Here is a 12,884-nt window from a genome sequence, read left to right as displayed (position 1 = left end):
ACTTGGACTTGGGAGACTTAGATTCACCCCCTGGCTCTGCCACTGCCCTGCTGGGTGACCTTGGGCAAATCACACATGGCCGCTCTGTGCCTTGGTTTCTGTCAAATGGGGATAAGGATCCTGACCTCTTTGTAAAGCGCACTGGGATCTGCCGCTGAAAGCGCTGCAGACGAGCAGGGTTTTGGGATGATCTAGCTCGGCGTCCTGCAAAGCACAGGCCAGAGAATCTCACTCTTGCATGAGCTGAGGGACGTGTGGCTGAGACGCCCACTCTTGATGTAAAGACTCCAAGGGATGGAGAATTTACCACCTCCCCTGCGGAGCTGTCCCCATGGTTAATTACCCTTGCTGGTGAAATGTGCCTCTTATCTCAAGTCTGACTTCAGCTCCCAGCTCTTGCACCATGTCCCACTTTTGTCTGTGAAATGAAAGCACTCCCTTCTCTCAAGAGCATCTCCCTTTCGAATAGGGAATACTCCGAAATGCACGTTTTCCTGCCCACTGGGGGTGGGTCACACAGCCAGATGTGGGAGGGGGCGCTGGAACTAGGGGTGCTGGAACTAGGGGTGCTGGGGGCACGGCAGCACCCCCTGGCTTGAAGTGGTCTCCATCGTATACAGGGCTTACAGTTTGGTTCAATGGCTCTCTCCCCTCCCCCCCCCCCACTATACACATTGTTCCAATGCCCCTGGTTACATGATGTCAGAAATCGGCAGTAGCTCTGGTGCCTCGCACAACGTGCCTTGATCTACGGTCATTACTGCCCTGGCATGAAATAATGGACAGAACAAGGCGGGTGATATAAAAACGGGGGGGGGGGGAATTCTAAAGCAAAAAGTTTGTTTTGGAAACAAAATTGGGGAATTTTTCAGACACAAAACCTGGCCAGCGGGAGCCTCGGGGGAGATTTCCGGCCCCCTCAGGTTTGTTCTGATTCGCCAAGTGCTGAGTCTCCCGTGCGAGAGAAGCTCCATGTTCGGACCCGCTCTGGCTGGGAGAGGCCGTTCTCTGCCAGGCGTTTACTGGGCCAAGAGCCAAAGAGGTGCTGTGGGGGCCTGGCCAGCTCGGGGGCTCGTCATTGAAACGGAGCATCCCGCATGTTGCTGGGGCTGGAGGGAAGTGGCATGGGGCAGCACGGCCAGGATATGTTGCTCTCTGATGGGTGGCTCAGGGATCTGTGTGGAGTGAGTTTGCTGGGCCTCAGAGCACACACACCATAAAGCCTTCGTCCCCATTGGCACCAATTCTGCCATCTCAGTGCCCTGCTCCCCCCTAGAGCGGGTCCCACTGGGTCCAGCACATTGGCACGGGGCTGCCCCATTGCCCGTGCCTGCAGCTAAACAGAGGACTTCGTTCTCCAATGGCCCCAATCCAGCCTCCTGCACAAACCCTTTTGGTTTGGCCAAGCTCCTGGTGCCTCTTCCTCCGCTCAGCCCCTCCCCTGCACACACGCCTCCCGCAGGTCTCGGCAGGCCCCAGCTCTCTTCCAGCCCTGACGCCAAGCTGGCGCCCATCCAACCTCTTCCCCTGCCCAGTGCACCTGCCCGCTGAGAGCCCAGGGTCAAGTAACCATCCGTGGAGCCATCCCTGCACCACTTTGCAGGCAGGGGCGTCTGTTCAATGCTTCTTCTTTACTTGGGCCATGTACCCGGTCAGTGGAGTGGGTGCTGCAGAGGGGAGCCAGCCACACTGGGAAATGAAGGTTGGCCTCTTTATTTTTTATTTTTTGCTCAGTCTCTGCTCTGCCTTTTCCATCCACCGCTGTGCAGTCGGGAAAGGCCTGCACGGGGCATGGGCTGCCCTGCCCAAGGCCCGTCCTGCCACTAGGAATTGTCCGGTCTCACATCCTGCTAGGTGCTGAGCTGAGCACTGGCGCCAATGGGAAATCAGGGCACTCAGCCCCTCCTATGAATCATAGAATCATAGAATATCAGGGTTGGAAGGGACCCCAGAAGGTCATCTAGTCCAACCCCCTGCTCGAAGCAGGACCAATTCCCAGTTAAATCATCCCAGCCAGGGCTTTGTCAAGCCTGACCTTAAAAACCTCTAAGGAAGGAGATTCTACCACCTCCCTAGGTAACGCATTCCAGTGTTTCACCACCCTCATAGTGAAAAAGTTTTTCCTAATATCCAATCTAAACCTCCCCCACTGCAACTTGAGACCATTACTCCTCGTTCTGTCATCTGCTACCATTGAGAACAGTCTAGAACCATCCTCTTTGGAACCCCCTTTCAGGTAGTTGAAAGCAGCTATCAAATCCCCCCTCATTCTTCTCTTCTGCAGGCTAAACAATCCCAGCTCCCTCAGCCTCTCCTCATAAGTCATGTGTTCTAGACCCCTAATCATTTTTGTTGCCCTTCGCTGGACTCTCTCCAATTTATCCACATCCTTCTTGTAGTGTGGGGCCCAAAACTGGACACAGCACTCCAGATGAGGCCTCACCAATGTCGAATAGAGGGGAACGATCACATCCCTCGATCTGCTCGCTATGCCCCTACTTATACATCCCAAAATGCCATTGGCCTTCTTGGCAACAAGGGCACACTGCTGACTCATATCCAGCTTCTCATCCACTGTCACCCCTAGGTCCTTTTCCGCAGAACTGCTGCCTAGCCATTCGGCCCCTAGTCTGTAGTGGTGCATTGGATTCTTCCGTCCTAAGTGCAGGACCCTGCACTTATCCTTATTGAACCTCATCAGATTTCTTTTGGCCCAATCCTCCAATTTGTCTAGGTCCTTCTGTATCCTATCCCTACCCTCCAGCGTATCTACCACTCCTCCCAGTTTAGTATCATCCGCAAATTTGCTGAGAGTGCAATCCACACCATCCTCCAGATCATTTATGAAGATATTGAACAAAACCGACCCCTGGGGCACTCCACTTGACACCGGCTGCCAACTAGACATGGAGCCATTGATCACTACCCATTGAGCCCAACAATCTAGCCAGCTTTCTACCCATCTTATAGTGCATTCATCCAGCCCATACTTCCTTAACTTGCTGACAAGAATACTGTGGGAGACCGTGTCAAAAGCTTTGCTAAAGTCAAGAAACAATACATCCACTGCTTTCCCTTCATCCACAGAACCAGTAATCTCATCATAAAAGGCGATTAGATTAGTCAGGCATGACCTTCCCTTGGTGAATCCATGCTGGCTGTTCCTGATCACTTTCCTCTCATGCAAGTGCTTCAGGATTGATTCTTTGAGGACCTGCTCCATGATTTTTCCAGGGACTGAGGTGAGGCTGACTGGCCTGTAGTTCCCAGGATCCTCCTTCTTCCCTTTTTTAAAGATTGGCACTACATTAGCCTTTTTCCAGTCATCCGGGACTTCCCCCGTTCGCCACAAGTTTTCAAAGATAATGGCCAATGGCTCTGCAATCACAGCCGCCAATTCCTTCAGCACTCTCGGATGCAACTCGTCCGGCCCCATGGACTTGTGCACGTCCAGCTTTTCTAAATAGTCCCTAACCACCTCTATCTCCACAGAGGGCTGGCCATCTCTTCCCCATTTTGTGATGCCCAGCGCAGCAGTCTGGGAGCTGACCTTGTTAGTGAAGAGAGAGGCAAAAAAAGCATTGAGTACATTAGCTTTTTCCACATCCTCTGTCACTAGGTTGCCTCCCTCATTCAGTAAGGGGCCCACACTTTCCTTGGCTTTCTTCTTGTTGCCAACATACCTGAAGAAACCCTTCTTGTTACTCTTGACATTTCTTGCTAGCTGCAGCTCCAGGTGCGATTTGGGCCTCCTGATATCATTCCTACATGCCCGAGCAATATTTTTATACTCTTCCCTGGTCATATGTCCAACCTTCCACTTCTTGTAAGCTTCTTTTTTATGTTTAAGATCCGCTAGGATTTCACCATTAAGCCAAGCTGGTCACCTGCCATATTTACTATTCTTTCGACTCATCGGGATGGTTTGTCCCTGTAACCTCAACAGGGATTCCTTGAAATACAGCCAGCTCTCCTGGACTCCTTTCCCCTTCATGTTAGTCCCCCAGGGGATCCTGGCCATCCGTTCCCTGAGGGAGTCGAAGTCTGCTTTCCTGAAGTCCAGGGTCCGTATCCTGCTGCTTACCTTTCTTCCCTGCGTCAGGATCCTGAACTCAACCAACTCATGGTCACTGCCTCCCAGATTCCCATCCACTTTTGCTTCCCCCACTAATTCTACCCGGTTTATGAGCAGCAGGTCAAGAAAAGCGCCCCCCCTAGTTGGCTCCTCTAGCACTTGCGCCAGGAAATTGTCCCCTACGCTTTCCAAAAACTTCCTGGATTGTCTATGCACCGCTGTATTGCTCTCCTAGCAGATATCAGGAAAATTAAAGTCACCCATGAGAATCAGGGCATGCGATCTAGTAGATTCCGTGAGCTGCCGGAAGAAAGCCTCATCCACCTCATCCCCCTGGTCCGGTGGTCTATAGCAGACTCCCACCACTACATCACTCTTGTTGCACACACTTCTAAACTTAATCCAGAGACACTCAGGTTTTTCTACAGTTTCGTACTGAGGTGCTCAGTTTCTTGCAGGAATGGCCCCACTATGAACAGATGACCCTGAACAACAAAACCAGTTCCAAGTCTCTCTCTCGGGTCTCTGGGGCGCTGAAGGGCTCCGTAGTAGCTGAGCACTGACTGTCCGCTGATTCTTCCTCGACCCAACAGAACCGGCACTAGGGACCCCCCTGCCAGTGGGCAGCATCCCATCTCCAGCAGCCTCTGCAAAGGATCCAGTGGGAGGGTGGGAGTTGTTGTGGGGAGGGATGACAAAGAGGGAGCCGGGACCCCTGGGCTCTATTCCCAGCCCTAGCACTGACGTCTCAATTCGTGCCAGCAGTGCTGGTGTTTCCTGGGGCATGGGACCTTGGCTGAGCCCCACCAAAACTCAGTCCACATCAGGCCATCAGGACTCCTGGGTTTTATCCCAAGCTCTGGTGTTAGACCTGAGAGCTGGAGGTCAGGACTCCTGGGTTCTATTCCCAGCTCTCTCACTGGACTCAGTGTGTGACATTGGGCCAGGCACAGCCCTGCTATATGCCTCAGTTTCCCCATCTGTAAAACGACACTAACACAATCTTTGAAAGTGCATTGAGGTCTATGGCTGAAAACCCACAGGCCCATCCAGCAGAAGTGCCCCAGGTAGACTCTGGGTGCAGTTGGTAAATCAGTAGGTAAATATCACCCATCACGGAAATGCAGCCATCACTGGGGTGGAGCATGACACACTAGCTGTCTAGTATTACACAGCTTAGCACAGGAAGAGAAGCAGAGCTTGGTGCCAAGTTCTAGTGCCCTGGAACTTACCATCCAGTAGCATTTCATGTGATCCCTGCCAAGAACAGTGATCTGCTCTAGCAAGTGCTTTCCCGGTTGTGTAACACAGCTGCTGCCTACGCAGTGACTTGGGCGCCAGTCCCTCTGAGACAGTCACGTGTGTCTCTTGTGTGACTCTCCCCAGGCTTTGGGCACGAGAACACCTGGATCGGGCTCAATGACCGGATTGTGGAGCAGGATTTCCAGTGGACGGATAACACTGGCCTGGTGAGTTTGGAGCACTTCTGGCAGGGAGCGCCTTTGCTGCCCCGGGCCCCAGCATGGCGTTGTCCTGTTTGATCCAGCCTTGGCCCAAGGGATTGGGGTTATAAAATGCCCATTGGCCACTTGGGCCCAGCTTGAGAACATGCAAGTGCCCGATATAAAGGGGAGGGGAGAGGGGAGCCCCAGGGGAGTGGTGAGGTGGGGGGAGAGCGTGCAAGGGAGTGCATACCTGGAGTCACAGGGGAGTGAGTGTGAATGTGTGCGTGTCTGAGGAATGTGGAAGAGAAAGAGGGAGGGGACTGGGAGGTGTGTGGAGGGGTTCAGTGTGCATGAGTGTGCACACGTGCCAATGCGTGCAAGCGTGAGTGTGCACATGAATGTGTGTGCCACTGTGTAAGCATGGGTATGCACATGGGTGTGGGTGTGCACGAGTGTGTGATAACCTGTGATTGTGGGTGGGTGGGTGTGCAAGACAGCGTGTGTGAGCGTGTGACCACGGGCCTGGCCTCCCCACTCCATGCAGTCACAGAATGCAGCGTGCCACCCCCAGGAGCTAGCAGCCTCAGAGGCCTCGCTCTGGCCCAGCCAGGCTAGCCTCTGCCTCTGGCTCACATGGGCATCACTTTGAGTTTGGGCAGGAGGATACAACCCAGCCGAACCACGGGGGGAGGTGGGGGGCAAACAGCCCTGAGCAGCCCTGAGCCTAATACTCAGCTATCGGTGCAGGACACCACATGGTGAGTCTGGCCAGCAGCTGGCTCAGTCCCCCTCTAATTTCTGGAAGACCCCCTGGAATAAACAGTGGTATTATCACTAGTGTAAATGGAGGGGGCACGGCCAGGGCCTGGGGCAACCTGTGCCCTGCTCCAAGGGGCTCCCACCCCGGCTGCTGCCCCCGCTTTGCCCGGCAGAGAGCGGTGCAGAGGGTCCCTGCAGGGCTGGCTGTTCCCCTGGTGGGGCGGGGGGGGCAGGCAGGGGCCCGCGAGCAAGGGGCTGTGATTGCCACCCTCTTTCCCCCCAGCAATATGAGAACTGGAGGGAGAACCAGCCCGACAACTTCTTTGCGGGTGGCGAGGACTGCGTGGTGCTGGTGTCCCACGAGATCGGCAAGTGGAACGATGTCCCCTGCAACTACAACCTGCCATACATCTGCAAGAAAGGCACAGGTAACCCCGCCAGAGCCCCTGCCCCGCAGCCCCCTCCCCCAGCCTCCCCCAGCTGCAGCTGGCTGGGGGCAGGAGGAGGCAGCTCCCCTTGGCAGGTGACCAGGGTCAGCCTCTGACTGGCAGAAGGGGAAAGAGGGGTGGGGCCAGTGGAACTATAAATTGGCTGTTTGCACCTGGTGAGCTGGAGGTGGCTGGGGATGGTACCTGGGTGGGAAGGGGTTGGGGTTGGGTTTGGGTTTGGGTTTGGGTTTCAAGAGTCAGTAGCGCCCACTGAGAACAATGAGAAGTTCCTCCTCCCCTCCCCCATTGACAACAATGCAGAATTAAATTAACCCCTGTTGACAAGTCCGCAGCAAGTGAGTTGCTGGGCCAAGGGAGGCTCCAGCGAGCTGCAGCAGTGGCCCTTGGCTGCACTTGCCTCAGGGCTCAGTCCGACTCCGGGCCGAAATGGGCCTTGTTGAAACAGAGGGATGACTTCTAGCAGGGGGGTGCAGGCAGGGAGCCAGAGAGGTCAGTGCTGCAGGGTGGGGCAGCCCAGGGAGGCTAGCTGGTGAGGAAGTCAGCTTAGAAGTGGGCTGCTTTTCCAACTCTCACTGTTCATCACAAAACTCGCAATACTTGGTGGTTTTCTTCAAGTCCCAGCTCCTAGAGTCATGTGAGAATCTCAGCTTTCTTTTCTTTTCTAAAGTGACATGTTAGCCCTCTCAGCTGCAGAGAAGAGCAGGAACATAGGGCTCCAAAGGTCTCAAATTTCAGGAGGCAAATGAAAAAGAACTTGATGTTTAAGCCAACCTCCTGATTTGGGGGACGGGTCATGAATTTTGAGGGCCTGTCAGTGCCAGCCCGGCTGCATTCAATCTAATCCCCCTCAGAGGAGAGTTTTGCTGGTTGCCAGCCAGACCCATTTTACGGCTGTAAATCCGGCGCTCCCCCCACACCCGGGAGAGAGATTTCTGCGTGGACTCATGCTGCCTCTAAGTGGAAGGTGGCAAATCAGATTCAGGCTAGACTGTGCAAAGAAAAAGCCCAAGTCACACGTGGCTTTCCCCCCTCGTTCCCTTTTGCTACCCTTTGTACCCCTCAACAAAGAAAATCCAAATAACCTCACTTAATCTCGTATTTTTTACTGCTTAATTCTCCCCCCTCTGCTTTATATTGCTTAATAGGCCACCATTAAAACGATTAAGTTCTCATTCCTTATCTTGAAAGTTATATTAACCTCCAGCTGTTCCCGGTGAGCCGAGAAAGACGCTCCGGAATCCCAGCCACTGTATGTAATGATATATTTTGTCCCGATAAGGCCATTAATTAAATATGTAAATCCTCCGGAACACCTTGGCGCAAATCTGTCAAAGGAGCCCTCTCCGTAGACTGGATTTATGCAGCAGCCGCCAGCAGCTTCCTGACGCGTCCTGTATTCCATAAGCAGTGCGGTGGACCTGCAGGGCAGAGTGGGAAACAACGGGCGTATTTCATAGGGAGCCTGATGGAATGGAGAAAACGTGAAGGCTCTGAACAAGCGTTTAAGGACAGGATGCGGGGGCTGGGCAGACGCGCCCAGGTTCTGCTCCATCTTCCTCTTTGGGCTCTGCCACAATTGCACCTTCCTCTGAAGGCATCTGGTCTCACGTACTGCAGGAGGCATGACAGTGGACCACATGGGCCCCTTGGCTGCTGTAGGGGGCAGGGCCTGGGTTATTCTGCCAGCTATTCAGGGCCCTATGCTGGGTTCAGTTCCCTGCCCCGCCATGGACTCCATGGGTGAGTCACTTAGCATTGGACTTGTCAAGGTACTGAAACCACTGGGAGTTAGGCACCTAGTGGGGTTTTCAGAAGAATCTATCTGCATCTTTAGGCACCTAAATACCTTGAATGGTCCGGCTCTAGGCCTCTCTGGGCCTCAGTTCCCCATCTGTACAATGGGAATAATAGCGTAGCCCTGCCCCGTGGGGTGCTGTGAGCATTGCATTGTGAGGGGCTCAGATACTGCACAGAAAATAGGGTTTGCCCCACCAGCACCACTGGGTCCCACTGACTGGCAGCTTCAGTGAAACCCCTGCGCTCCTAGCCCTGGGCTCCCCACACACAGCTCCGCTGGTGCTCTGTGGTCCCAAACCCAGCCCCACGGCTTGCTAAGTCCAGCCTCCATCCATAGCCCGGAGCGATGGAGCTGAGGAACCTGCAAAGTGCAGTGAAGTGGGTCTGGCTGGCCCTCCCCAAACTCCATGAACTCAGATGCAGGGGGTAGAGGCAGCTCTCCAGCTGAGTCCAAAAGCTGGTGGTTTGCAGACCCGTGTAGGGCCTCTGGTGCCCGTGCTTTGCCCAATCAAGGGCTGCTCTGATATCCTGCCAGCAAGCCACAGGCCACGACCCATTTGCATCCAACGGAGGGCACTGTCCGCAGCCCCTTCTGCCCCTGCTCTCTTGTAACTGCGGCCTTGCCCCCTGTGCAGTGCTGTGCGGGCCGCCCCCAGCCGTGGAGAACGCCGTCCCCATCGGCAAGCAGAAGGAGAAGTACAGTATCCACTCGACCGTCCGGTACCAGTGTGGGGATGGCTTCACCCAAAGGCACGTCCCCACCATCAAGTGCCACAGCAACGGGAAGTGGGACAGACCAAAAATCCTCTGCACAAAACGTTAGTGCCGGCTTCCCACCCCTTCCCGGGGGGCTGAGGGAGGGGGCAGTTCTCAGGGCCTCTCCAGCCTCTCTATAGACAAACCCACCATTACTCACTGGGCGCTGAAGGTAGCTGTGCTGGGGGTGAAACACCGGGCTCCGTCCCCGGAGGGAGGAGGCATTTAGCCCCAATGTCCTGGCCAGATCCCAGGGGCGTCTCTCCATGCTTACACTGCCCTGCGCTCTCAAATGGAGAATGCTGAGCAGCTGCTGCCTTCCACCCCAGAAGTGGCTGCACCGGAGTAGCCCTCAGGCCTTGTCTTCACTGCCGATTAGCGCGCGTTCCTCCACTCAAATGGGCGTGATCTCACCGGGGCTGGGCAGAGGGGTCGGGTTAGCAGCTGCTGGGCTGTTGTAACTCATCCCCACTGCAGCCACAGCTTTCAAACGTCCGCGCACACGCGCCTGGGTCAGATCCCTCCAGTTTAAAGCACCACTTAACCTGCTTGCGTGTGTGGACGGGAGTCGAGGTGGGGCCACGCTGGAGCTGGACCTCGAGCTAATACTGCAGTGAAGACGAGCCTTCGTCTGCTGTCCCGCCCCAAAGCTGCCACCTGTCGCAGTGCAATGCCCCTCCGCCGCCCCACCCTGCAGCACCGGCGTGGGAGGACTCCAGTGTCCTGTCCTCTCTTCTTCGGCTTCGACCCCCGGGGGTGGGGGGCGTTTGTGGCTTAGCCCCACGGTGACGCCTCCCCCTTCTCCTCTTTGCCTCCGTTAGCCAGAAGGTCCCACAGAACCCGTCGCCACCGCCGTCGCCACCATAACCACCCGCGTCACCACCACGGCTCCCGCAAGGAGAGGAGAAAACACAGGAAGCAGCTCCAGTTGGACTGGATGGAGGAAGGCAACTACTTCTAGAGGCTGGTGACGAGCAAGCACAAGTCCCCTCCCGCCCCCGCCCCGGGATGAGCCGGGCACGTGTGTGTGATGGGAAAGGGCAACTTTTACTGACCCCCCCCAGCCCCCCTTTTCTAAACCCCTTTGTTTTAATTCCTTAGGACGCCCCCAGTCCCCATCGCCTGCGTCCCTGGGGGGGTACGTGTGTGTGCATTTGTGTCCCTCTGTGCATACACAAGGCCTTGACCCTGCTAGGTGCTCAGTCCCTCCCAGGAGCCGCTCAGCACCACGTAGGGTCAAGTTGTTGGGCCCCACCCATCCCGGCTCCCACTGAGCGCAAAGGCCAGGCCAGGCTCCCAGGACGGGTCCATACTGTCCTTGCACGTCCGTACAGGGCCTGATCCTCAGCCACTGTAACCTGAGGCCACTGTCCACTTCAGTGGCTTTACACCGATTCACACCGGTGGAGGGAGGGGAGGGCTTTGGCCCAGTTTGGTACGTCTACACAGCAAAACAACCCCGCAGCAGCGAGTCTCAGAGCCCAGCCTCAGAGACTGACTGCAGGGGGTTGTTTTGGGAATGTCGACATCCCCGCTAACTCCAGTGGAGCCGGGCGGATTCACTCCAGCTGGGATCTCAGCCTTGTTCCCAGGGAGGCAGGACAGACTGTTCCCCTCCCCATCTCTGGCTCCTTTGCTTGGGCTCCTCTTCTGGGCAAAACCCCAGTGTGACTCCTCATCCCCAATCCCTCTGGCCTTCTGCAAGGGAGACTCCAGTTTTTTAATAAACAACCCCCCCCCCCTTCCTTTTTGCCCTCCCTTCCCTCCCTCCCCAAGTAGCAGGTCCCTATAGTCCCCTCCTGCCTCTTCTGCTCCTCCACCCCGGTGGCATCTATGTTCCGTTCTCTTCCTTTCGGACCCAGTGGTTTCCTGACTGGCTAGAAGTACAGAAGCTCAGAGCAGGACACATGCTCACACTCAAAGCACTGAAGCTTTCTCCATATTGGGAAACAAATGTCCTTACTAAAACCAAGGGCAGGTCCCCTAGGAGCCCACACCAGAGTCCTGTCTGAATAGGTGACAATCCTTTTCCAGCTTCGGTCTCCCCGACAGACCGGGAAAGCAAAGCAAATCCCAGCCACCGATGGGTTACAACGCAGTGGTCGTCTCGGAATCCCTTCGCTTCCATCTGTCTTCATTTTATTTGCTATCTTCCTTTCCCCGGGGCAAAAGGCAACGGGTAGAAAACGCACTGTGGGAAAGACAAGAGAGAGCAGGCGTCCCTTGATAGCCAGTATTGCTGTGGTGTTGGGATGCTTCTCAACCGAAAACAAAGGAAAACCCTCCAGGGTGGGGTCTGTTCTCGCCTTTCCGTCCCTTCCCCCTGGGGTCTGGGAGCGTAGGCAGCAGCAGGCCGTTACGCTTTATTTCTGTGCTGATGGTTCTTCCTGTCTCCAGCCCCTGCCCCAGGACAGACGTACCAAGGATCCAGGGTCTGCTTTTCATTTTAAAGCACGGATCTTACAAAGGTGACGTGAGCAATCCCCTTGGGCCAGGCCCTCAGCGGAGGTAAATCAGCGCTGGTGCAGCTGCACCAGTTTATACCAGCTGCAGATCTGGCCTGTTGACGCCAGGGGAGCGGGGCTGATTTACAGCATCTGGGGCTCTGGCCCCATTGACTTCAGTGGGGCTGCTTGGGTGAGTAAAGTTACCCCGGCGCATAAGGGCTGGATTCTGCCACCCTCACTGGAGCTGCCTGGCCGATTTCAATGGGACTCCTCGAGCAATAGGGAACTTGCCCAAGTGAAATTCAGCTGTGGACCGAGGTCGGCACAAGGACTATGCACCGATCCAAACTGAGAGTCTCCCCTTTTGAATGGCAGCACCTAGAGCCCCCAACTGAGATTGGGCCCCATTGTGCGAGTCGCTGCACAGCAGAGCTGGCCCAGCCCCACAGAGCTCACGGCCTGAACAGACAAAGCGCAGAAGGCGAAGCAGAGGCCCCGAGGCGGGAAGTGACCCCCCCAAGGCGGTAGCAGGACTGGAACCCCGCCCGCCCCAGTCCTGTCCACTAGCCCCGCTGCCTCTCCTTTGCATCCAAAGGAGCTGGACTGACTTACACCAAGGGAGGGTGGGTCTGGGCCGGACCTGGAGGTGTCATATCCAACTCGTGTGGCTGCACCTGATCATGCCAGTGCACCTGAAATGGGAATGTACCCCTGGACGTGTTACCTAGGGCCACAGACGGGCTCATCCCCGGGCCAGCTGGGCCATCCCACTGCCCGCACTGCTGCGGCTCGTTGCAAATGACACCTTCAGCTCCAGAGCAGTCGTAGCCTTGCATGGCACATAGGCCTTGTGCTGGGCATTTCACACGGGGAGGGGGCTGAATTTCCCCCAAGGTTGGCAGAATCAGTCCCAATGCCTTTGCAGGATCGAGGCCCTCCCGCTTTGTTTTGTGGTTGGGTTTTTTTTTCTGTTTGTCGTCATTCGGGTTGATTTGGTGTGTGCGCGTGTGTGTGACAACGCAGCCAGCCGCTTTCCCGTCTCTGCTGTTTGCGATGTGACCGCAGTGTCCTGTATCCCCAACCCCCCGTGGCATTGATGACACTCTGCGTTTCTGTATTGCTGGACATTTTAATAAATTTTTTTAACAGTTAATAA

General features: G+C 55.5%; 1 protein-coding gene across 2 annotated transcripts in view; it reads left to right on the top strand.

Annotated features, from left to right (window-relative positions):
- Positions 1 to 12,884, top strand: part of NCAN (neurocan) — an 84,680-nt gene extending 71,796 nt beyond the window's left edge. Inside the window, exons 12-15 of one of the 2 annotated variants that reach the window (XM_084614882.1) lie at positions 5,462 to 5,544; positions 6,563 to 6,707; positions 9,161 to 9,343; positions 10,107 to 12,884. In XM_084614882.1, coding sequence (XP_084471008.1) covers positions 5,462 to 5,544; positions 6,563 to 6,707; positions 9,161 to 9,343; positions 10,107 to 10,252 — 557 coding nt within the window. In that variant the 3' untranslated portion in view covers positions 10,253 to 12,884. Of the gene's footprint in view, positions 1 to 5,461; positions 5,545 to 6,562; positions 6,708 to 9,160; positions 9,344 to 10,102 lie in introns of both variants that reach the window. The other variant, XM_084614883.1, reaches the window with a different exon arrangement.

The sequence above is a fragment of the Lepidochelys olivacea genome (assembly GCF_965140295.1).
Source record: "Lepidochelys olivacea isolate rLepOli2 genome assembly, chromosome: 25".
Taxonomy (NCBI): domain Eukaryota; kingdom Metazoa; phylum Chordata; order Testudines; family Cheloniidae; genus Lepidochelys; species Lepidochelys olivacea.
This window is presented reverse-complemented; position numbering and strand designations above follow the sequence as displayed.